Genomic DNA, 24,248 nt, shown 5'->3' on the forward strand with positions numbered 1-24,248 from the left:
GAGCCCGATGTGGGACTCGATCCCAGGACCCTGAGATCATGACCTGAGCCGAAGGCAGCGGCTTAACCCACTGAGCCACCCAGGTGCCCCAGCTCTCTTTTAGATTTTATACTAAGCATTGACAGATGTAAAAACCATCCTTTCCTCATCGGCTTACAGAAATAAGTGACAGGCTGGATATGGCTGGTGGCGCCACTTTTGTTGACCCTTGTTCTAGGGGACAGTTGTAAAGGTGGTAATGGGGCCTAATGAAGCAGCCCCTGTGTGTTAGATAACATACTCTGTGTTAGACAAGGTTCTGGGAACTTAACGTTTGGTGGGGAAGACTGATACTTGTGCACATACGGGGGTGAGTATGGTGAGGATTTTGCTCTGGGTTTAATGGGGATACCAAAACAGGGCACTGAGCCTTATGGGTGGGGAGATAGCTGTGTGCATAGGACTAAGCAGGGAAGGCTGCCTGGTGGAGGTGAATTTGAATTTAAAATGATTTAGAATAAACCAAGTAGGGAATGAAGCCAAAGGCTTCTCCCAGTGGAAGGACTCACAATGAGACAGTGGGAATTAAGAAACAGCCTCCTGAGTGGGAGGAACTACAGGATCTGGTATTGCTGATACAATTAATAGATGATGAGGAAGGAGGTCCCCAAATAAAGCAGGTATGAGCTACGCCACAAAGGATGTGAACTCTGTTTCAGCAGTTGCGGGCTTGGGCACTATAGGGCTATTACCTGGAAGAGACCAGCCGCCTGCAGTGGGTCGTGCTGACACCTGCATGGGGGGAGAATCCGAGAGGCCGAGACAAGTGGGAGATTGAGGGTGGCTGAAGGAGGAGTCTGTCCTAGTGCTGGACTGCATTACCCTCTCCGTGGCTGCTCCGATAACTAAGCACTTTGAGCTAAGATGGAAAGGCCAAGAAATACCCCCAAATAGCTCAAAGAAACAGTGTGTTGCTAGCATCCACAATATAGATCAGAAGCTAGGAGCCTGTGTTTATTGCCTGTCCTCAGCCAGTGGGGTCCCTGAGCTGTTAGCGATTTCATGTGCATGGAATAGAGCGGACTGGGAAGTTCCGTCAGAGTTAAGGGAACTCAATGAAGAGAAGGTAGAAACGACCTTTTCTATCCATCCCCCACCCCCAGCCCCCAGCCCCCAGCATGGTGCCCGCATATGGACGTTGAGGATTTGGCTTATATCAGCATTTGGAAGCCATCTGTACTGTCAGCACTGTCACTGAGTACTTTAGGTGGGCCTCGAACATTTCTCTTGATTAGTGCTTTCGCAGTGACCAGCTGTGTTATGCAAACCAGTTTCTAAACTTGGAAATTTGGTTATTTTGTAAATGTATTTAGTAGCATGAAATAATGAGGAAGGAGTTATATTACTTTGCTAATTTTGTGAACGATTCTGTATCACTTGGCTAATTTTCCATCATAATTTTCCTGCTAAGTACAACAGGTCTTGCTTGGGAGCAGCCCTACTCATGATAACCTATGGAAACACCCAGTGCCTGTCAAGGAACAGGAGAGGAGAAATTATGTTATTTTGAGCAGAGGATGACATGGTCTAAGTTTTAGAAGAATCACTCTGGCTGCCAGGTGGAGAATTGACTGAAAGTCAAGGTTTTGGAATCGGGAAGAGCTTTGGGAGGCAGTTGCAGTAATCCAGGTTAGCGATGATGGTGGTTTGACTGGGCTGCTATTAGTGGAGAGGGAAGAGATGGCGGGAATCCAGACGTACTTCACAAATAGGTGACAGGGATTTGCTGGTGGGTTGGTTAAAGATGTAAGAGAAAAGAGGCAAGGGTGTCTCCTGGGTTTTAGACCTGAGCAGCTAGAAGGGGAAGTGCACTTTCTGGAGACACAGGACTGAGAGTGGAATAGGGTTGAGACTGGGAACTTGGGTTGGGTGGGGAAAGAAGATTAGGAGTTCAGTTTAATGCAGGTATCAAGGGAGAAGTCTCAACAAGACAGATCTACTTGGGAATCCTCAGCATTTAGATGATATTGAAGGTCAGCAGGCTGAGAGAGACTTCTTGTGACACCTGAATTATTTACTCATTACATTTTAGGGCATGATTATCTTTATGAAGCCATTTTATTAGAAAATTGAAAGTGTCATGTCCTTGATCATGTCTTTTCAAAGATACATAGTCTTTCTTGAAAAGCAAGTCAAGGTTAACCAACATGTACATGATAAATATCGTCTTGCCTCTGAAGAGCATAAGCAAAGCAGTTTAGGAAGAAAAGCTATTGACAGGCAAATGACTAACAAAGCAAGGGAAAGAGACCCTTTGCAGTACTGGCATCACTTGGTCTCCTGGCTAGAAATTAGCAACATTAAATATCAGAGTTTTATTTTTTAATGACATGAAGAGAGATGGACTGTAGATTAAAGAGGAAGTCTGACTTTGAGAATTATTTTTGTTAGTTCCTGAGAGACATAGTATGAATTGATAAGTTGAAGATTTTCCTTGCAGATGTTGGAGTTGCAGAGATGATGTGGTCTAAGTTCTCTCCTGAGGTCACCATTCAGGGCATGGAGTACAAAATGCCTATCTCTCTCTCATTAGTATTCTAGTGGGTGGATTCCAAGAACAGAGTTTAGGGAAGAAAAACAATATCCTTCACCATTACCGATTTTAAACATCATAGAAAGCACAATACCCTAAAACTTCTCCTTTCTGATTCAGAAGGTGTGATGCTGTCTGATACCGTCCTTTCTTATTGAGCTGTTGTCCCAGGAGAAGCAGATGTCATATCTCTATGAGCAGAGTGTAACTTGGCCCCATTGCTTGGCCTGGTTTTATCGGATGCTCTTTAGAACTTGAATGGAAGTAAATGCCAAATCTTCAAGGGGGGAACCCAGAGGGCTTGCCAAAGTTCTCTGCATGGACTGTGCTCCAAGTGCATCTCCTAGGGTCAGTGCTGCCTCTTATGCATTTCCCTCGGCTTCCCATAGCAGCTGTGGACATCCTGTTGTAAAGGCTGCTGAGAGAAGCCTTCTGTTGGGTAGAAACAGTGTGCAGACTTCTGGTTTCCAGTGCTTAGTAGGAATTTGCATCCAATCAATCACAGAGGTTAGAAATGGAGGAAATAAGCATTTGGTCAGGGACCTTCTCTTGACATGACCTGCCCTGTCCAGTGAGTATAGCAGTGGCAGTGGCACGCGTGCTGGTCGCCAGCCATACCTGTCACTGTGTCAGCAATCCTGTCCTCACCTAACCTGATGGGGCACATACTGTCTTATCCTAGTTTCACAGTTGGAGGAAACTCACCAAAGCAAGGGTCATACCTTACTTGAGGGCACATGGTTTGTAGGTAGCAGACATGGGTTTGGAGCCCCCCACTCCCAACCCTGTGCAGATGTAGGTCATTCTTCTTGCCACCGCTGTGGCAGCTGTTCCCCTCCTGAGGAGCACTGATGACCACTGGGACATCCATCAGCCAGACGGGGATTTGGACCCTCTTAGGTAGGGCTCTCAAGCTTCCTGCCTTGTCTGGGCCAAGCCTTCCTCCTCTGCAGAGGACAGATGACAATACCTGCTGCGGAGAGATGCTGAGAGGAGTCACCATCATATGTTTGTGGCTTAGTCCAGAGAGTGGTACCCAGTCTGTGGTAGATGTTTAATAAACACGTACTGAGTGGGTGATTATAATTTGCTAAGCACATGCTGTAGCCTCCTCTGGGAGAAACCCGGGTGGGGACAGAGCAGAGATGCTTGTGAAGAGGGAAAGGGGACATGTTCAGTTCTAAGTGTTCCTCGTGCTGTCATGATACAGAATGCTGCTAAGTAAAGCATGTCCCCACTGATGGCTTCAGGGCTTTCTCAGCTTACAGTTTTGATATTACTTAGCATAAATAATCAAATGCATATTTTACAGACACAGCATTTGGCATGCCCTTAACGTGGTATTGGGCTTTCCAGGCTTGCTTTAGACAGCTCTGTGTTCTGTTGGACACTCCACTGGGTCAGTAGCCCACTTGGTGTATTTCAACTGGGGAAGCAGGGAGAATGTGCTCTGCAGGACATCTGGAAGAAAGAATTTTGGTCTGAATTTGGAAAAAATTAGAGACAGCCTGAATGCCCACTGATAACTGTTTGCTTCCATAAACGACAGTACTTCCCACTGTGAATCTCAGGCATTATGTTGTTGTAAGGAATTTCTCTAGTATTGTGTTGTTGAATGAAAAAGCAAGTCACGGAGGAACATGTATAAGGTGAGTCCGAATTTGTGGAAACTAAACAAATCAAAGTTTAACGGTAATGGATAAAAACACTGTGTGAGGGGTGCCCGGGGAGATCGGTGGGCTAAGCATCTCTCTGTGGCTCAGGTCATGATCCCAGGGTCTTGGGATTGAGCCCCATGTTGGGCTCCCTGCTCAGCGGGGAGTCTGCATCTCCCTCTCTGCATCCTCCCAGTTGTGCTCTCTCTGTTTCTCTCAAATAAATAAATAAATATTAAACAAAACAAAACAAAACAAAACACCACACTGTTTTAGAGGGAGAAGGAGAGCAAGGGAGGGAGAGAAAGAAAACAGGTGAACAAACTGTTCATTGCAGGGAGTGGGATTGAAAGAAGGCGGCCGGAGAAGAGGAGATGTTCCTTTTTTTTTTTTTTTCCAAAGAATTTATTTATCTATTTGACAGAGAGAAATCACAAGTAGGCAGAGAGGCAGGCAGAGAGAGGAGGGAAGCAGGCTCCCCACTGAGCAGAGAGCCCAACGCGGGGCTCGATCCCAGGACCCTGAGATCATGACCTGAGCCGAAGGCAGAGGCTTAACCCACTGAGCCACCCAGGCGCCCCGAGTAGCTGTTCCTTTCTTACTTTAGATGTTTTTGTGTTAATATTTCTTAAAGCAAACATACATTAGCTGATATTCTAAAGATTGATTTAAAAAAAGGAAAAAAAGGTAAACGTATTCATCCAGTGTTGTGTTGTTTTTGTTTTGTACAGTCCTTTCTGACAGATAGGAATGGTTTGAGAATCTTACTCCCTGTGCAGTCAGTAAATGAAAAAGCTTAGATTTTAAGGAAACTGATGACAGATGGGGGGAAATTAGCTTACTGAGTAGATTTGGGTGCATTTATGGAAATGATGGGATCCTTTGTGGATGACACAAAATGTTTAAACTGACAGATTCACAAAGTGTATTAGCCTAACTAGCCTGTTGGGAGATACTAACCTGTACTGCAAGGGAGTTTTTATTCAGTTTACATTCGAGAACTGTATGAAATGTACGCACTACTTCTTTCCTTTCTTGAGCTACTCAAAAGAGAAACAGGATTGATGTTTTCACTTATTTTTCATTCGTATCTGCCCTCTTCTTCATGTAGGTATAGGTCCTTTGAGAGCAGATATATTTATAACGTTTTATATCTCCATGGCTCACCTCACCTATATACAACATGGCTAATAACTAACAAGTAATTTTCTGAACAAACAGCATGAGTTTGCTGAAGTTCATGCTTTAAAAGCTCATGATACTCATTCTGGCAGTTTGCTGATTTTTTTTTTTAAGATTTTTATATATTTATTTGACAGAGATCACAAGTAGGCAGAAAGGCAGGCAGAGAGAGAGAGAGGAGGAAGCAGGCTCCCTGCCAAGCAGAGAGCCCAATGCGGGGCTCGATCCCAGGACCCTGGGATCATGACCTGAACCGAAGGCAGAGGCTTTAACCCACTGAGCCACCCAAACGCCCCTTTGCTGGTTCTTTTTTATGCCCAGATCTAGAGGGCTAATTTCTGAACCAAAACAACTGAGAAATCGTATGATGGCTTTGGGCATCACCTTTTGTCTAACAGGTGCACATTGGTGTTTGTCTCCCGATATGGGCAGGACATGGTGATGAGTCCATCTCCCAGCCTCACTTGGCCTCCAGCTGAGGTCTAGTTGGTGAAATTGAGCCTTTGAAATTCAGCTCAGAGTCCATCCAGCCCCAGCTCTGGGCTGTCTGCTCCACAGCCTGTGCAGACCCGGTAAGAATGTGATTCTGTATTCTCAGCTTCTCCTTCTACTGGCCTCTCCAGGGAGAGAGGTTGTCTTGAGGGAAGGTGTGAAGGCTAGCTAGTTCAGACCCAACTTAGTAACTATACCAGCCTGCCATTTCTATTCTTCTTTGTTATGATTGCAGTGAGCACATAGACCTCTTTGCTTTGAAATTTCCAAACTTCATCAGGGACTCGGACTCTCCATTCAGCATCTCTCTCCATTCATGGGTCTTGACCCCAGTGAGATCCCAGCGAGGCCCTAGGATTGTATGCCATTCTCTGACATGCCTTTTTCTTCCTCCTGGAAGAGCTCTTCCCCTTCCAATGGTGGGAATGCCTTCTGTATCTTCATGGTCTTTATCTTAGAGCAGTGACTCTGAGTCCTCCAGGTTCTAATTCTTGATATTAAAGGATAGCCTTAGGAGTTTAGAAAACATTATCCCAGCAAAGCCAAACTCTGTCTCGTGAAACCCTTAATTTTCACAGCTATTGACTGGGAAATGAGCAATCTTGTTTGAGAAATAGAGGAGCATGTCTCCTTTGTTTTGTTGTCTCTTGGAAGCCACACAGCTGCCCCAGTGGGTGGAGGCTTCAGAGCATAGGAGGTTACTGGGAATGAGAAATACAGATGATACTACGTAAACATACTCTCCAGCCAGAGAGCTAAGTGTGAACCTATAAATCCAAGAGACCTCCACCTCCCCCACCCCAAATTTCCTGATGTTAAAACTTAGTCATGACAGTATTTGAAGGTGTGGAAGAAGAAAGTGGGGCTGTAGGGAGAACTACGTGCTTTTTGATTGTAGGAGCCAATTCTAAATCCTTAAAAACTACACGATTTTATAGGCCCTCGAGTCTTTAGGACTTAAATCTGGAGATAACATTTGTCTAAAGGCAGGCCCTTGTGATTGGCAGCTGCCGCCCCCTTTCCCTTATGTTTTACCTCCCTGCCCTGTTGCCCAGCTTTTGTTCATTTATTACATTTCATTTAAAAATTTTACTTGTAGGGTACAAGTGCCTCTTTGGCATATAGAAGGCAAAACCCATTTCAGCCTAGTTTCTGAACCCTATGATCTTACATAGATGGCGCTTGGGTTTGGGATACTAAAATTTGATCATTTAAGACAAAGACTTCAATAAATGACATCAACTCCTTTTCAAAAACAAATGCAGGGGCGCCTGGGTGGCTCAGTGGGTTAAGACTCTGCCTTCAGCTCAGGTCATGATCTCAGGGTCCTGGGATCGAGCCCCGCATCAGGCTGTCTGCTCAGCGGGGAGCCTGCTTCCTCCTCTCTCTTTGCCTACCTCTCTGTCTACTTGTAATCTTTCTCTCTGCCAAATAAATAAAAAAATCTAAAAAAAAAAAATGCAAATTCAGAAATTTGTTTCTCAAGGCCACTAGGTGCAAGCTGCAGACTAAATGAAGGGCATCAGGGATTCAAACTGAGATGGTTTTCGGTTCCGTTGTTGTTGTTGTAACAAACAAATGAAAGGACTACCACGTCTAGGGAATTGTATGAAGCTGCACTTGTTCTCCTTGGGAGTTTGGGATTGATGCACATGACGTCTCCATCTAGCAGGACCCCACTAGTCTTTGGGAAACTGACAGAATGATCTGTTATTTCTACACGAACTGAAAAAGTTTCTTAAGGCAGAGAAAGGGAAGTAACAGCTTGATGGAGGGATGGGTGGGTACCTTTTCACTTCTCTGTTTTGATGAGATCTTGGTTAATACGTCCTACTTGCCTGTTGCGTTTTGTCAGAATTGGAGCAGCTGGTGGGGAGGAGATAACTTGAGAAGCACTGAGGACCTTTTTATATCTGTCACCCAGCTTCAGACCCAGTGTAGGAAAGTTTTTCCCTGTAATGTTTGGTATTTTTAACTGTAGCTCAATTGTAAATTGGAATTTCCTGGCAGTGTAGATTAGTTCTACATTTATCTCCTAGGGAAACAAAAAACGACCTTCTTGGACACCCCTGCTTTTAAGAACTCAGAGGAAAATGCAGAATTTTGTTAAATTGTATTCTCTAGTAGACAGATCTGCTACTCCAGATTCACTGAAAGGTTTAAAAAAGACACAAACCCGTAGTACACAGAAAGACCTTGAAACTTAGTAACTGAAAATACTTTCAAGAAGTGTCTTAATCTTGGGGCGCCTGGGTGGTTCAGTGGGTTAAAGCCTCTGCCTTCGGCTCAGGTCATGATCTCAGGGTTGTGGGATCGAGTCCCGCATCGGGCTCTCTGCTCAGCAGCGAGCCTGCTTCCTCCTCTTCTCTCTCTGCCTTCCTCTCTGCCTACTTGTGATCTCTCTCTGTCAAATAAATAAATAAAATCTTTTAAAATAAAAAAATAAAAAAAAATAAATAAAAAAAAGAAGTGTCTTAATCTTTTACTGAAACTTCACCCAGCTGTAAGAGCTAGAGTTAGGGGAGATGACAAGGACATTAATTTATATTTACTTGTTTACATTTTTGTGTTTAGATTTACAAGTTAATAAGTTCAAAATTTTTGAGCTCATTATTTTGGAGTCTTGATAACCTATAGTTACTTTTCAATTCATTCATTTTTATTTAGAAATAAATACATTATTCATTTATATAAGTTGCATTTTTTAAATTTAAGAATTCACTCTATTTACCTATGTTTATTAACGTATAGTAAATCGTCAGTGCTTTATAAGGGTTAACCAACATATAGCTGTCACCAGAGGCTAAAACAAGATACTTTTTTTTTTTAAGTTTTATTTATTTATTTGTCAGAGAGAGAGAGAGAGAGCATACAAGCAGTCTGAGTGGCAAGCAGAGGCAGAGAGAGAAGCAGGCCCCCTCTGAGCAAGGAGCCTGATTCGGGACTCGATCCCAGGACCCTAGGATCATGATGTGAGCTGAAGGCAGCGGCTTAACCAACTGCGCCACCCAGGAGTCCCTAAAACAAGATACTTTTAATTATAGTCACTAATAAAAGAAGAAATAGTGATTTCTTCTCACGTGTACTTTTTATGGACTTGTAACTGATTCTAGTATTGCTTAGGAATTTGAGGTGCTAATTCTTCTGATTTTGTTAAATGGAATTACTTTAAATTCCCACACACCAAGGGAAGAACACATTCCACGGTCATTTTAATTTTGTATGTTGAGGTTATTTTGGGCAGTTTGACATTATCTTCCAAAAAAATAAATTTTCTATGTTGCTTAAAATTTTTTCCTCTAATCTTATTATATTTGGGCACTTGTTATTTCACCATGCATTGGCTGGAATATTAAAGGCAGTTACTTTGTACGCAAGCCTGAAGGGCATTCACATTGTCAGATTTAGTTCATGACCAGACTTGAGTCACCTCCAGTGATACTCAGAAAAATAAAAACAAATGCAAAATTATCATTCAGACCAAGGAGTTGCAATAGATGGCTTGCTCCTAATTAACATTGTGAAATAAATGACTGGTTTTGGCTCTAACACCAGACCTGTTGTCTGTTTTTGAAGATATTTTGGAAAACTTAGCTAGTTTATTTGGTGAGTTTCACTGTATAAGGGGAAAGAATAAATATTTACAAAGATTTTTAACCCCGGCCAAGCACAGTGATTTCTAAACATTCTTTAAAAAAGAGAGAGAGAGAAAGAGAGAGAGAGAGAGAGAGAGATGTATTTATGTGAGAGGGATGTGGATGGGGGGGCATGTTGGGTAGTTTAAAAAAGTTTCTTTTAAATAGTGCAACAATTTGCTAACAAAGAATTCAGATTTCAATTTTTATAGACAACATCTGGGATCAGTAGCCAACATTCACAGTAAGAAGAAAGGCTTGGGAAACAGTTCCTTCGTTAGCTGATAAAATTGGAAGAAGGCACTATCCCCAGAGAAACTTGGTGCCCTCTCAAAACCCTGAGGAAGGATTTAAAAGTTCATTTATAATTGATAAGTGCTGAATTGGTAATGCTCATTTTTATCCTGGTTCCCTGATTTGGCCATTATAGTTTCATGAGTTTTTCCTTAACTTGTCATTAAAATCTCAAAGATAAACTGGCAGCATTTCTTTTTAATATCTTTTAATTTTAAAAATAGTAATTGAGGGGGAACAGAAAGGGTTCATAGAGAATTTATAAAGTGGAAATAATAAGGTTAGATGAATTTCTTGGATAAAATGAGCCACACGAATACCGGGTTGGCAAGTACTCTATAATAGAATGCTGTGATCATGCCTATAAAGCTCTTCTGGCCATACCACTTTGCAAATCTAAAGGGTGTCCGGGCTGGTCACCCATCAGATCCTTGCCTACGCCGGTATGCATTCTCTCAGCTCCCACTGGTCAGGTAGCTGTTGTGTCTGCACTGGGTATTGGGGTGGGAGTGGATTGAGAGAGAGAGGTGTTCTTAACGTGAGTACGTGATGAGTATAATGTCAGGGAAGTGATAAAAGGAAGAAGATCAAGATGTATTCATAATTATGTAGTTTGTGTTGGGGGCACTGAGCGATGCGGGTGGATCACCAGGTCGTGGCAGGGTGAGGTGTGGTGGTCCTCTCTAGGAGACCAGGATGAGAAACATGCTATTAGGAAGGAGCTCGCTTATGCCCATTGTCTCTCCACATTGGCCGGTACCTCTCCACCTCCCCCAAAGTGTATCTGCTCTGCAAAATCTCTCCCATCCCCTAATGTTCATGGCATGTGAAATTATTTAAGCTGCTTAATCCATTAAGTAGAATTTTTTTCTGGTCTCTCGAGAATCTACTTATTGGTTCTAAAGAACCAAGTTTATAAATTTTATAAAATATAAGTCACCTGTAAGTTAGAGATTCACGATAGTTTGTAGTCACGGTCTTTTTAAAAAATATTTTATTTATTTATTTGAGAGAGAAAATGAGAGGAGAGAGAGAGAGAGCATCTAAGAGAGAAGAAGGTCAGAGAGAAAAGCAGACTCCCTGTTGAGCAGGGAGCCTGAGGATGGACTCGATCCTGGGACTCCAGGATCATGACCTGAGCCGAAGGCAATTGCTTAACCAACTGAGCCACCCAGACATCCCATTGTCTTATTTTAAGTGAGATTTTAATAATCAGTTCTAATATAGCATGTGACAGAATTAATAAATAATGGTAGCCATTGTAAACATCAGTAAAGCCTAAGATCTTTGCTAAAAAGAAGCCTTCTGGCACAAAATTATTAGGGAGGTGTGTTAATCTTCTCCAGAGAAATGGAACCAATAGGATTCTGTATGATTTCTGATTTGTTATATATTACATATATGTAAAACATATTAATATATGGCTTATTCTAAGGAATTGACTCATGTGATTATGGAGGCAGAGAAGTCCCACAATGCAGTCTGAGAACTGGAGGTCCTCGCTGAGGGCAGGAGAAGCCTGCTGTTCCAGCTTGGCAGTCAGACAGACAGATGGAATTTGTCATTCTACCTTTGTTCTTTTCAGACCCTCAGTGGGTTGGATGATGCCCACCCACCCACACTGAGAAGGGCAGTATGTTTTACTGAATCCACAATTCAAATGCTAAATCTCTTCCAGAAACACCCTTACAGACGCACCCAGAAATAATGTTTAATCAGGGTACCTGGAGTCCCAGTCAAGTTGGCCATTAGCTATCATAGAAGGCTTGATTCCTTCCATGAAATAAAAGTTTTGGAAATTTTATCATGATTCCCTTATTAGGCACCTGTAAGTGCAATAGCGACCTAAAAGTTTAATTCAGACCTGCAGATGGCTTTAGTTACTGACAGGACCCATCCAATTTTCCTTAAGAATGTTGGGTTGAAATAATTAAAAAGCTGTTTTTGAACACACAGACACACATACACACATATTTTCATTGGTTAGGGAAATAGTACCGGAAGAGGTCATGTGGTATACTGAAAACTAAGCAAAAATACTAATTTTTTTCACTTTCTGAAACAAGTGAAGGCTAACGTTTTATTTTGTTTGATATAGGTAGGTATCTCAAGGATGCCTGTGGTAGCAGTGGTATTAATTTTATGCCTTGTGCTTAAAAAAATCAAGACTAAACTCAGGATATTGTGTCCACTTCAAAAAGGATCCATTGTAGGTTTTGACTGCAATTAAGATAATTCATCTGTGTCTGAATAACCCTATGAAAAAACATCAGAGTTAAATGGCTAAGCTTGCAGGCAAGAATCATCAATAGATGCTATAAAATATGATGAAAAACTGTGTATCTGCAGAGTTTCAAAGATACCTGCTAATTACAGAGGAAAAACTAGTAACTCTAAGTGGTAAAACTGCCTTAACCAAGTGATCAAGGTTAACATCCCCAGCAAGGTTACACATTGCCAATGTATTTTTCCTGATGAGGTACACTGAGCAGGGCTCATCATCACTTCCATGTAATTCTTGCCAAATTTGTGGATCCTACATTTAATCATGAGGAAATATCAGACGAACCTAAATTTAGAGACATTGTGAAAAATAACTGGGGGGTATTCTTAAAAGCATCAAGGTCATGAAACACAAAGACTGAGATACTATTTTATGGGAGGAGATTAATGGAATATAACAACAAAATGTAATGTGGAATCCTGGATTGGATCCTTAATCAGAAAAAAGAACATTATTTGGACAGTTGGTGAAATTAGTGTCTCATCTGATCTGTAGTTAATAGTATTATATCAACATTACCTTCCTGGTTTTGGCAAGTGTGCTATATTTATTTAAGATCTTAATATTTGATGAAGGCAGGTTAAGGATGTATCAATTTTTAAAATTTTCTTACTATAAATCTGAGATTATTTCACAATTAAATGTTAACCAATGGATTTCATTTTTTTTTTCACATAAGAATAAATAGAACTGTAAGTGTGTCAGTTTTGTGTGCATTTAAAACTCACTGGGGAAGGGTGTCTGGCTGGCTCAGTCTTTGGAGCATGTGACTCTTAGAATTGTGAGTTCGAGCCCCATGTTGGGAGCAGAGATTCCTTAAAAATAAAAATCTTAAAAAAAAAAAAAAGTTACTGTGTTTTGTAGGAACCAAAGGATACTAGAAATATTCTTTCTCATGATATGAACTTAATGAAACAAGTGCTAAGTGTTACCTTCACCATCGTATTTCTAGTGCCTACCATGGAGCTGGCATACAGAAGAAGGTGGCCACTGGCTGAATAAATGAGGAAATAACACACTTTGGGGATTTCATTACATTGTATATTCAATACATTTTTTTGAGTCCCCACTGAGTGTCATACATTGTCCTAGGCCTTGGAAATAGAAAGGAGCTGAAACACCAGAGGCAATGAGTGTAACGGAGAGAGGTACATGGCGTAATCCTTCCTTGAAGAAGATGCTTGAGTTTGTTTTTTTTTTTGTTGTTGTTGTTGTTTGTTTTTTTAAGAACATCTGGTGGGGAAAGGCGATAGGTAGCCAGAATCTCAGATAGAGGTTCATTGTGACTGTTGCACATGGTTTATAAAGGACAAGTGTATAGAAGGGGTTTTTGAAAAAACTTGGGACTTTGTTTTATTTTTCCATTGAACTGTTCCCTGGCCCCTCATTTTCTAAAGAAATTGTTGGTGACTGGTTTTCAGTGGCCAAAACCAGTCCGAAGTAGTGTTTGTTCAAAATTGGAAACTGGCTTAATTATCAGAGAAGGTGGGGTAATAAATAAGAATGTAGAGTTTGAATCTCTGCAGATGGGAGTCATGCAAGTTGCATGACTGCTTGAGAAGTCAACATTGGGAATGGAAGTCAAACTTCAAATTGGAAAAAGAAAAGCCTGTGGAGGAAAAATTAGAAATTCTTGTGCTTTGCTCTGTGGGGGAGATGAATGACCAGAGATGAGACAGGACTGAGTGTTAGTTTGGACAGAACGTTGGAAGAGTCTGTGCGAGAAGCTGGGTTCTCCCCACTTTGGGTTGGCCTGTGGGTCCAGAGGGCATAGATGCTGGGGCCCAGGTGCCCTTTAGTTCCCCTGCCTGTTTTGTGACTCTGGGTATTTAGGACTTGGAGAGAGAAATCAGAGGGAAGAAGAGGCACAGAAAGACATAACAGATTATTTTTTTCTCTTCCCTTATACAAAAAAAAAAAAAAAAAATCTAAAAAACAAAAAAGTCAGGAAACTTAATCCTGTCTTTCAGAAATTCTCCTAAATAGCATAATTTTCATATTAACCACCTCACACAGGGGAAAAAACCCACATTATATATAGGTGTATATAATATGTGATATATATACACACGTATATATGTATATATTATATGCATTTATACATCCTATATATATCATCTATTTATGTATATACACCACATATTTGCTGGTAGATTTAATATGTTTCCTTGGAAAATGGCATTTTGCTTCATAGTGAATATTCTTCATTTGGATATTGGGGAAAGCACTGATTATTTCCTGTTACTTCATTCCACTCTGTGACATGAAGCCCATCTTGTTATTTTTCCTTCCTGATGCAGTTACCCCTCAGACAAGTGCTGTTGAGGCAGAGTGAATGTCTGGAGTGAAATTTCCTTCCTGTCCTATGTCTACATTTTAGGAAAATCCCTCTTTGCTCTCTTACTTTCCATACCAGTCTCTTAGCCAAAGATTTCCTGTTTTATCAGCCTTTTTATCTCCCTCGACTGGCTAAGCCTGAATCTTTCTAAGTTTAACTGGTTAATAATGATTTCCAAGAAGCTGTAATAACAGAATGAGTTTTTGACTTACTGTTGTGAATGTATTTTTGCCTAGGACAGACTCAGGTCCAGCCTCCAAGTTTCTGGTTAGCAATGCTGATGAAAATATACTATCCCATATTTCCTTACATTTTTGTAGGCTTACAAATCCCATTTTCATACATTTTTGTGTCCTCGTGATATCTCTGTAGCAAGGTCAGGTAGGTGATGTCATCCCAGGATGGCAAATGGAAGGACCCAGGACCACATGGTTCATAAGCAGTGGAGCTACGCCCCAGGCCTCCAGCTTTCTTTAACTTCATTTCCCTTTGCTAAGTGCTGGGATGCTTTTGAGATAATTGTTTAAACTCTGTCTCTTCCCTCCTCTTGGCTGGCACTTAGCCAAAACCATAACCTTTTCTATCATCTTAAGTTGTTTTTTAAAAGTACTGATAGGCGGATGAATAATTAGTTCTGAGTTTTATTGTTTGACCTTCAGTTATACTTGTAGCCACTTAGGCAAATGCCTTTGCATTTGTAGCATTAAAACCAAGGTGAAGAATATGTCTGTGACTCCGGAGAATAAAACCGGTTTGTTTACTGCTACAGCGACAGTATCTTCAAATTTTAAGGTGGAGTAATTCCCTCCTGATATCACTGATTTATTTCCTTGGTTGCCTTTCTCCTCTTCCTTTTTCACTGTCTCTCAAATGGGAATAGAAACACCTCCATTGGGTGCCTGGATGGCTCAGTCGGTTAAGCATCTGCCTTCAGCTTAGGTCATGATCTCAGGGTCCTGGGAGTCCTGCTTGGGATCCTTGCTCAGTGGGGAGCCTGGTTCTCCTCCTCCTTCTGCCTGCACCTCCCCCTGCTTGTGCTCTCTCTCTGTGTCAAATAAATAAATAAAAATCTAAAGAAAAGAAAAGAAACACCTACATCATAGAAGATTAGAAATAAAAAATTTTGCTAAAGAATTTAGCAAAACCCTTAACACATTGAAGTAATGCAATAAGATTCCTTTCCTTCTCCCTTGAAAATACATTTTGCAAAGAAGAAATTGTGAATGGGTAAAGCTGTAAAGCCGGTAGCAGGTTGGACTCCAGGAAGCCCACTCTGAGCCGCAGATTAGCTTGTGGGGTGTTTACCAAGGAGTGTTCTTGAAGTTCACACTCATGGAGGGGAGTGGAAGAGAGTGGAAGGAAGCAGGACAGGGCAGAGGGAGAAGTTGACCTGTGAGGCCAGCCCAGTGACAGCCTTGGTCCCTTGAGCTAGAGTGACCCTTCACAGTTGTACCGAGTTGGTAGCAGCAAGATCTCGTCTTCTCTCTCCCATTCGGTCTGTCACCAGATGCAGGCCACCCTGGGAGGAGGCCATGACCTTGAGCCAAGCAGCTTTCTTTAGCAGAGACAATTCCAGAAGGGGGCTGGCAGCCAAGGACGGCCTGCCCTAATGCTCTCAGCAGCTGGGAGAATAGGTCATGCATTTCTGAAGAAGGATGTTGGTGTTGCAGCAGCCACCACCAGACTTGACGTTTACCTCGAGTCCAAATGGGAGTGGTTCAAGCAGAAGGAAGTTCTGCAATCCCCGGGAGAACTATCCTCTTCACAGCCAAGGACACCAATCCATTTTCAGGTGATCTGTGGGAAGTGTCGGAAGCGAATGGATTTTACTCCGTGCGCTTTGGATTTCTAGTCACTCAAGTCAGAAGGGAGTCATGTGACATGTCTCACGTCTGACCACGGTGACGCTGGCGTAGGAATGGAATCCTGCTTATAAGTCTGCCCACACTTGTGCCTCTCGGGTGTGCCTGCAAGGTGTATGAGGCCTGGGGGCACGGGCCGGTTCCTGAACAGAGCCAGATCCCAAGCTCACAGCAAGTCTGAGGATGAGAAGGAGGAGCACAGCATTTCTTTCATTTTCTTAGCTCATTTTCAGCATCAAAGCAATATTCTGGAGCTACCCTTCCATCTCCACCCTCGCCGCATTTCTTTTCTCTTTTCTCCCTCCTCTCTCCTCCCTGCCTTCCCCTTTCCTTTTTATTTACTTACTTGAGAGAGAGAGTGGGGGAGGGGGCAGAGAAGAGGGAGAAGCAGACTCCCCTGCTGAGCGGGGATGCTGACACCTGGCTCCATCCCAGGACCCTGGGATCATGACCTGAGCCAAAGGCAAATGCTTAAGTGACTGAGCCACCCAGGCATCCCCCTCCCACATTTCATCTGAATTTTTTCTCTAGTCTTTCTGGGCCATCTGCTCCCACAGTCCTGCTGTCATACTGATAGCCAGCCTGGAGTCCCTTGAGGTTAGGAATGACCGCTTGGCTCCTAACTTGTGAAAGGCAAAGAGAAAAAAGTACCTGGGGAAAGACAGTTCTGTCCTATACTAGTGATAGTACCAGTAGAAATCTCCAAGTGACTTCTGTCTGCTCTCAAGCCCTATTCCAGACAGCTGTAAAGAAAGAAGAGTCTTTGATTAGACTAGTATCTTGGTTTTCCCCACCATATTATATCTTTGCCTATAGGAGGATTTTGTACATGTGCAGAGGAGGTGACCCCTTATCTCCTTTCCCAGTTCACCATTTCATGAAATAAAGTCCCTGGAAAGAATTTCTCATTAATTTCCTTTCCCTTTTTAGGTTTCTCCCAGCTCTTATGGAGGTCCTTCAGAAATCCTACTTCCTTCTCCACTTTTCCATTTGTGCTGCCCCTCCTACCAATGACACTCAAAACTGATAAACCGAAATGTAGATACATCCGTGACAAGCCAGAGCTGAATGTACAATGTGAAGTGAATGTGGACACAGGCAAGAACCAGTTTTAAATATGCTGTGAGGAAGCGTTTCTTTAGCGTGCCTCCGTGGTCCACACCTGCTTCCTCATTGTCTTCCATTACTGCGGTGCCTCTGGATTTTACAACTGCTCCCATCAACATGCTCATTTGGTTTCTGGTGCAGTCATAGCACATTTTTTTGTGGCGAAAACCAGCAGTTTCATTTTTGTATTAAATAGATTCTGTGGGCTAGTCTCAGAATTTGAGAACAATAGCACCATGGTCTCTGTTGTAAATAGTCAGCTCCCGAGTGACCTTTCAGACCATGACCTGTTCATGAGTTGGAGATCCTATTATTAAAAAGATGAAGCCCAAACTCTCACTTTGAGAGATGATTTTCCTTCCTTTGTGTCACAAGGGACAAAGCATTTCCATTATTTTATTTTATTTTTTTACATTATGTTCCATTCATCTTAGATTGTCAGCCCACAAAGGGCAAGGGGCAGCCTTTGCCAGGCTTGAATTGTGGTGCGCAGAATCAAATAAATATTACTTTGACAATGATGATGAACTTGTTATTGTCTGTGTTGTAGAGCTACGTGATTGACTTAGAGTAGTTTTTTAAAATCATTTTTTCTATTTTTGCTTTTAAAAGTCCTAGAACTCTGTGATTGAGTTTCTCTGTAATGCTTAAAAGTTTTTTTTTTTAATTTTTTATTTTTTATAAACATATATTTTTATCCCCAGGGGTACAGGTCTGTGAATCACCAGGTTTACACACTTCACAGCACTCACCAAATCACATACCCTCCCCAATGTCCATAATCCCACCCCCTTCTCCCAAGCCCCCTCCCCCCAGCAATCCTCAGTTTGTTTTGTGAGATTAAGAGTCACTTATGGTTTGTCTCCCTCCCAATTCCATCTTGTTTCATTGATTCTTCTTCTACCCACTTAAGCCCCCATGTTGCATCACCACTTCCTCATATCAGGAAGATCATATGATAGTTGTCTTTCTCTGCTTGACTTATTTCGCTAAGCATGATACGCTCTAGTTCCATCCATGTTGTCGCAAATGGCAAGATTTCATTTCTTTTGATGGCTGCATAGTATTCCATTGTGTATATATACCACATCTTCTTGATCCATTCATCTGTTGATGGACATCTAGGTTCTTTCCATAGTTTGGCTATTGTGGACATTGCTGCTATAAACATTCGGGTGCACATGCCCCTTTGGATCACTACGTTTGTATCTTTAGGGTAAATACCCAATATTGGGATTTCATCAAGATCAAAAGCTTTTGCACAGCAAAGGAAACAGTTAACAAAATCAAAAGACAACTGACAGAATGGGAGAAGATATTTGCAAACGACATATCAGATAAAGGACTAGTGTCCAGAATCTATAAAGAACTTAGCAAACTCAACACCCAAAGAACAAATAATCCAATCAAGAAATCGGCAGAGGACATGAACAGACATTTCTGCTTCAAAGTTTTAAAATGTGAATTTGTTGCTTGCATGAACAAACAGTATCACTGAAACTAAGGTATGAGTCCCTACTTCATAGAACGGTTGTGTTTTTTATCTTCTTCATAGAAAATATTTCCAAGTCTATATGAGGATGTTTCTCACAGCCGTTAAATTTCAGATAAATTGTCAATAGGTACTAAACAGATTATTAATATTTTATAAAGGAATAATAGGAGTGATTATATGCAGCAGTTTATGGTATGATTTTCAAGATGATTATGTTCTACATTTAACACTTTGATTTTACATAGATATTTTTAAAAGACCTGGTTATAACTTCAGTTTATATGTATGTTTGTTAATCCAAAATTTTTTTTTTTATGTAATAGCATGTGGACAGTAATGAACCTAATACCATATGGTAGTTTGTATGTGCTATTTAAAATTATACTCTCAAGTCTCATGACTGAAACAATAGTATTGGACCTTTACATTTTCAGTTCTGTGAAGAGTTCATTCTCTGTGATCTTTTCTGTAGTTACTAAAGTTGTTCAGTTTATACGAAAACTAAAGGGAATCAAGGGATCAAGCCAGTGTGTGGTCATGTTCAGTAGACCCAGTATTACTGGGGGGGGGATATGCCCCTGGAAAGTATACACTGAGGACTTTTGTATAAAGACATAGCTTCTTTAGAATAACAGGGGACAAAGTGTTAAAAAGACTGGTTTCATGCAAAAATGCCTAAAGAAACTTAAAGGGATTTTGTTGGAAAGTTGTATCCACAATGGAATCTAAAAATAACACATAGTATATTTGGTGGAAATGCAAATTGAGGTTTTGTGAAAGCCTGTGTTATCTTGTGAATCTTTGCTTTGCTAAACAAGTTTGCCTGATTTATGATACATCACACACGACCACTAATATAAATGGGCCCTTCCTTTTTTGAAATCTTTTGCTTCTTTGCTCAGAACGGCCGTTCCCGGGGCACCTGGGTGGCTCAGTGGGTTGGGCCGCTGCCTTCGGCTCGGGTCGTGATCTCAGGGTCCTGGGATCGAGTCCCGCATCGGGCTCACTGCTCAGCGGGGACCCTGTTTCCCTCTCTCTCTCTCTCTCTGCCTGCCTCTCTGTCTACTGTGATCTCTCTCTCTCTCTCTCTCTGTCAAATAAATAAATAAATAAATCTTAAAAAAAAAAAAGAACGGCCGTTCCCTTTCAACTTTCTCTTTTATAACCTGAAGCATAAATAATATAGTGATCATCCATCCATTGACAAGTTTACTTCTCTACAAGGTGGAGTTATTTGTATAACTTGAAGATTGACAATGGCTTGCCATTTTAGAGGGTAAAGTTCAAAGTCATGCCTGAACCATATCTTGAAAAAGTGCCACTCTGTTATGTGATCTGCAGTTTAATATCTACTTTTAGGTGTTGTCAGCTATAGGAGGTGATGCTAATATTCTGTGAATCTCCAAAACCTGGGTGCCATTTTTAAGTGGCTTTATTTATTCCATGTGTGTGTTCATTCTCTGTTCCTGTACTCAGATACTCGTATATACTGGGTCTTGAAAGTGGATTAGAAATAGTTCCTGTTCTCAGGGCACGTGGGTGGCTCAGTGGGTTAAAGCCTCTGCCTTCGGCTCAGGTCATGATCCCAGGGTCCTGGGATCAAGCCCTGTGATTTCTGTCTGTCAAATAAATAAATAAAATCTTAAAAAAAAAAAGAAAGAAATAGTTCATGTTCTCAAGTAGACACAGATGAATAGAGTGGTGTAATATTATATGGTGCCTTACCTTATTTAAGTTGCGATCAGAGTATTCTTGGAGCACAGGTGAGAGAGTCATTGATTCCACTTGAAGCGAAGATGAGAAGAGGAAAAGGATGGCATCAGGAAACCAAAAGAGTTAATCTTGGAGCTAGAACTTAAACTAAGACTACTCGTAGTTCGCAGTGTATAAGCAGTGGGATTGGCAACCCCCAAAAGGGAATAATATGTATAAAGGCACTGAGGCCTGTAAGAAAGAGCTTGCTGTGATTTGGGGTATGACTGAGCAGAGGACACCTTGTCTGCCTCCTTTGTTTTATAGCACAGAATGCTGGATGACATGAAGAGGGCTAATAAAAGAATGTCTACAGAAGAAGTCTGGGGAGTGTGAGAGACACAGTTCAATAGAAGAGAGACTCCTGAAAGTGATATGTTTATGGTCACAGTGAGGGGATGGTGACTTCCCTAGAGTGGTTTCAGAGCAGAAGGAAGGCTGGGTTGAGTGGGCTGAAGCATGCAGGGAGGAGGAGGAAATGAAGTCCATGAATGGTACTAACTCTTCAAGGAGGTGATGAGGACCAGGAGAGAAATGCAGCCTTGGGAGTTACAAGGACATTTATGAGTGGTCAGAGCTATAGAGAAAGCTGTGCTGGGAAGTCCATGCATTTAGATCTCGAAGAGGAGCAGTGTGGAACCACGAGGCTTGTGAGCGGTCAAGGTGACTTCATCAATACAGAAAGGCAGTTCTGGGTACAAGCTTGCTCTGAAGTCTTTTAAATTGTTATCAGTCTACTATCTGTTCAGTTCTAATCTCTTATAAGAAGAGGTCTCTGGAAGTTAATTGAGATAATCCATCAAGATACACAGACCCTGGATTATTTTTGAGCAAACATCATCTAGCCCATCAATATGAGGTCATATGGTATTTATGGTTATAGTTAGAGAGTGACATCACAAATTAGTGCTTATCTAAAATGTTCTAACTTGGTTACTCTGCAGTTATTTTCATCCATCTCATGTACTGTATTTTGTCCTGTGTTTTGATCTCAACTGCTAATTTTGTTTTGAGATGATCAAAGGGCTTCAGACCTCTCTAAAAGCCCATTACTTATCGGCATGTCCTGATTTTTGACAGATTCATGCGTTTCTTCAAGCTTTTAAAATACATTCATAACAGTAGCACTAATTTATTTTGGGGATTGGGGTTGTATCTAAACCTCACTCTCTCAGACAGAATTATAAAATTCACTTTCAAAATTTTGATCTTTTAAAAATCAAAGCATTTACTATCTTTTTAAAATTTTTTTTAATGTGAATTGAAAGTTGATTACTGTACGCTGTATTGATCCGGAGATGTCTTTTCTTTTTTTCATGTATTGAGGTGCATTTTTGTTATTTCTCCATACTTGTCTCCTTTTTGACTCAAACATTACTCTCCTGGGAAGAATCATTGTGCTTCATGATTCTGTAACTCGTCTAGGTACCCAGAGGTGACTAACCTACACACACTTCATCTGATATTAACATCCTAGTCCTGCCCCGCCCTGTGAAATGTTTCAGAAACTAGTCAGTCTTTAACCACTAGGTAAGGCTAGTGACATCCTACCCACACCTCTGGACACCCACGCCCTATTTCAGGAGTTAAGGCATATGGGAATTGTCATGGTGGCTGTGTGTTTAATCCTAGGAGAGGAGTCTAGTCATGACTAAATACAGTGTTACTATTGATTACTACAAGAAGATTGCTTTTATGCCACATACTTGGCTAAGCCCTGGGGCCATGTTAGCAAGTAAATAGATGCAGTCTCTTCTCTTTAGGAGCTTATAGTCTAGGAAAGAGAAATCTCCTTCAAGCAACATAATAGAAAGTCTAAACCAAGCTGAACAGCAAGTAGGATATGTATTCCTCATTTGTTAGTGAGTACATATGTACTGAGTAACAACTGTGGGCAGGCTGTCTGGATGAAGAGTGAATATAGCAGTAAGCAAGAATGACACAGATCTTGTGAGGAAATAATCTTGTCACATAGGTTATTGAGTGATACTCTTGATATTTTGTATTGTTTTTAGTAAATTCCGTATCTTTAAAATTTATATTTGTAACACTTACTTCACCCAGAAGTTGGCAAAGTATGTAAACTTTAAGATTGACGCTCTTCAAAAATATATAAAATTTAAGTATGACAGCAGGTTTTAGCTCTCAAAGTGTACTTCCTCTTCACATCATTTTTCCTAGTCAGTGACATATAATAGTGAGCAGTATAATTGGCTATAACCTATATGATTTTATCTTCATATATTCTATAACATCTCTTACAGTTATTGCCAGTTTTCGAGGAACTGTACCCTATGGCCTGTCATTGGAAATTGGAGATACAGTTCAGATCCTGGAGAAGTGTGATGGTAAGTGGGCTAATGAGATTGCTTGAGGTTGTATGACCAACCTCCTCACCATTGGACAGTTCATAATGCTTGCAAATTCTTTCCTTCTGTTGATTTTTAGGATTTTTCCAGTGGTCACAGTGAGCCATTTTTGACAAAGCTTATTTCTTGCATCTTCAGTGTTTGGCTTATGGAAGAGCATCATTTGCTGTCTTTAAGCTGATACATTTTTCCTGACATTATTTCCTTATATTCACTAGATCCCACCATAGAAAACATTTGAGGCTACTGTATTTGTGGGAGTTCATGACTCCTTGCCAAACTAGAAGACCTTTCTCAGAATCTCAAGGGTCTAGTAGGTCCCCCAGGACTGGAAGAAACAGAGGTCCAGAGCAGAAATGGCTTCTCCAAGTTTAGGTAATCAGATACCTTGGGGAGGACTTCTGCCAAGGCCAGCTCTACTTTAGTCCTGCTGTCTTCTTTCCTGCCACCCTGAAACTTGAACTAAAGTTGTTCAGTGCATTTGAAATGTTTGTGGAATATATTGCAAGAACTTTATGGTTATTAGTTTATGCAACATGTAACTGATTAAATCAAGATACTTAATATGTCGTCAAGTGTTTCCAATCGTATTCCATGAAACATCCTTAAGCTCTCCTACTCGCAAAGATCCCAGTTGAAATGACTATTTTTTTTCTCGTTAATGAGATGACCACATTTTAAAGCCCTATAAGTATAACCAAAACTACACATTTTCCTCCTGAAATGTTATTCTTAATAGGAACTTATAATATGATAACATTCTGTCATGTCAAGATTCATTAAACTGTGTTCCTCCAAACCGAACTGTCAGATTTACTTAAAAATCTTACATTAAATGGTGGTGATACATGAACATTTATTCTGTGTACTGTGAATGATATCTTTAAAGATATAATCAGGTCTTCCATGTTATTGTCAGATCCATTTTGTCTGTTTTTACTTTGTATACAGATAAATATAAAATCTGTTTTGAATAGGTGCATGAAAATGGACTCCATAGCTAATGGAAGCAGTTTTGTAACCTAAAAACAGTTGACAAAGACCTCTCTATGAGACTTTTGCAGTTCTCAAAAAGTTTTGGTTTCTGTTAAAATGATTATTTAAGAATGGATATATTTCTTGGATATTTTAAGGGATCTCCTTAATCCTGAGATAGATAGTTTCTGCTCAGTTCATTTTGCTTTCTTCAAACTGATTTAAAAGCTGTTAGG

At 41.0% G+C, this 24,248-nt stretch overlaps 1 protein-coding gene across 3 annotated transcripts in view; it reads left to right on the plus strand.

Moving 5' to 3' along the window:
* Positions 1-24,248, plus strand: part of DOCK4 (dedicator of cytokinesis 4) — a 431,767-nt gene that overhangs the window by 166,225 nt on the left and 241,294 nt on the right. For all 3 annotated transcript variants that reach the window (XM_059396554.1, XM_059396556.1, XM_059396555.1), the window contains exon 2: positions 22,933-23,016. In XM_059396554.1, coding sequence (XP_059252537.1) covers positions 22,933-23,016 — 84 coding nt within the window. The remainder of the gene's footprint in view (positions 1-22,932; positions 23,017-24,248) is intronic.

The sequence above is a fragment of the Mustela nigripes genome, chromosome 4, assembly GCF_022355385.1.
Source record: "Mustela nigripes isolate SB6536 chromosome 4, MUSNIG.SB6536, whole genome shotgun sequence".
NCBI classification, from domain to species: domain Eukaryota; kingdom Metazoa; phylum Chordata; class Mammalia; order Carnivora; family Mustelidae; genus Mustela; species Mustela nigripes.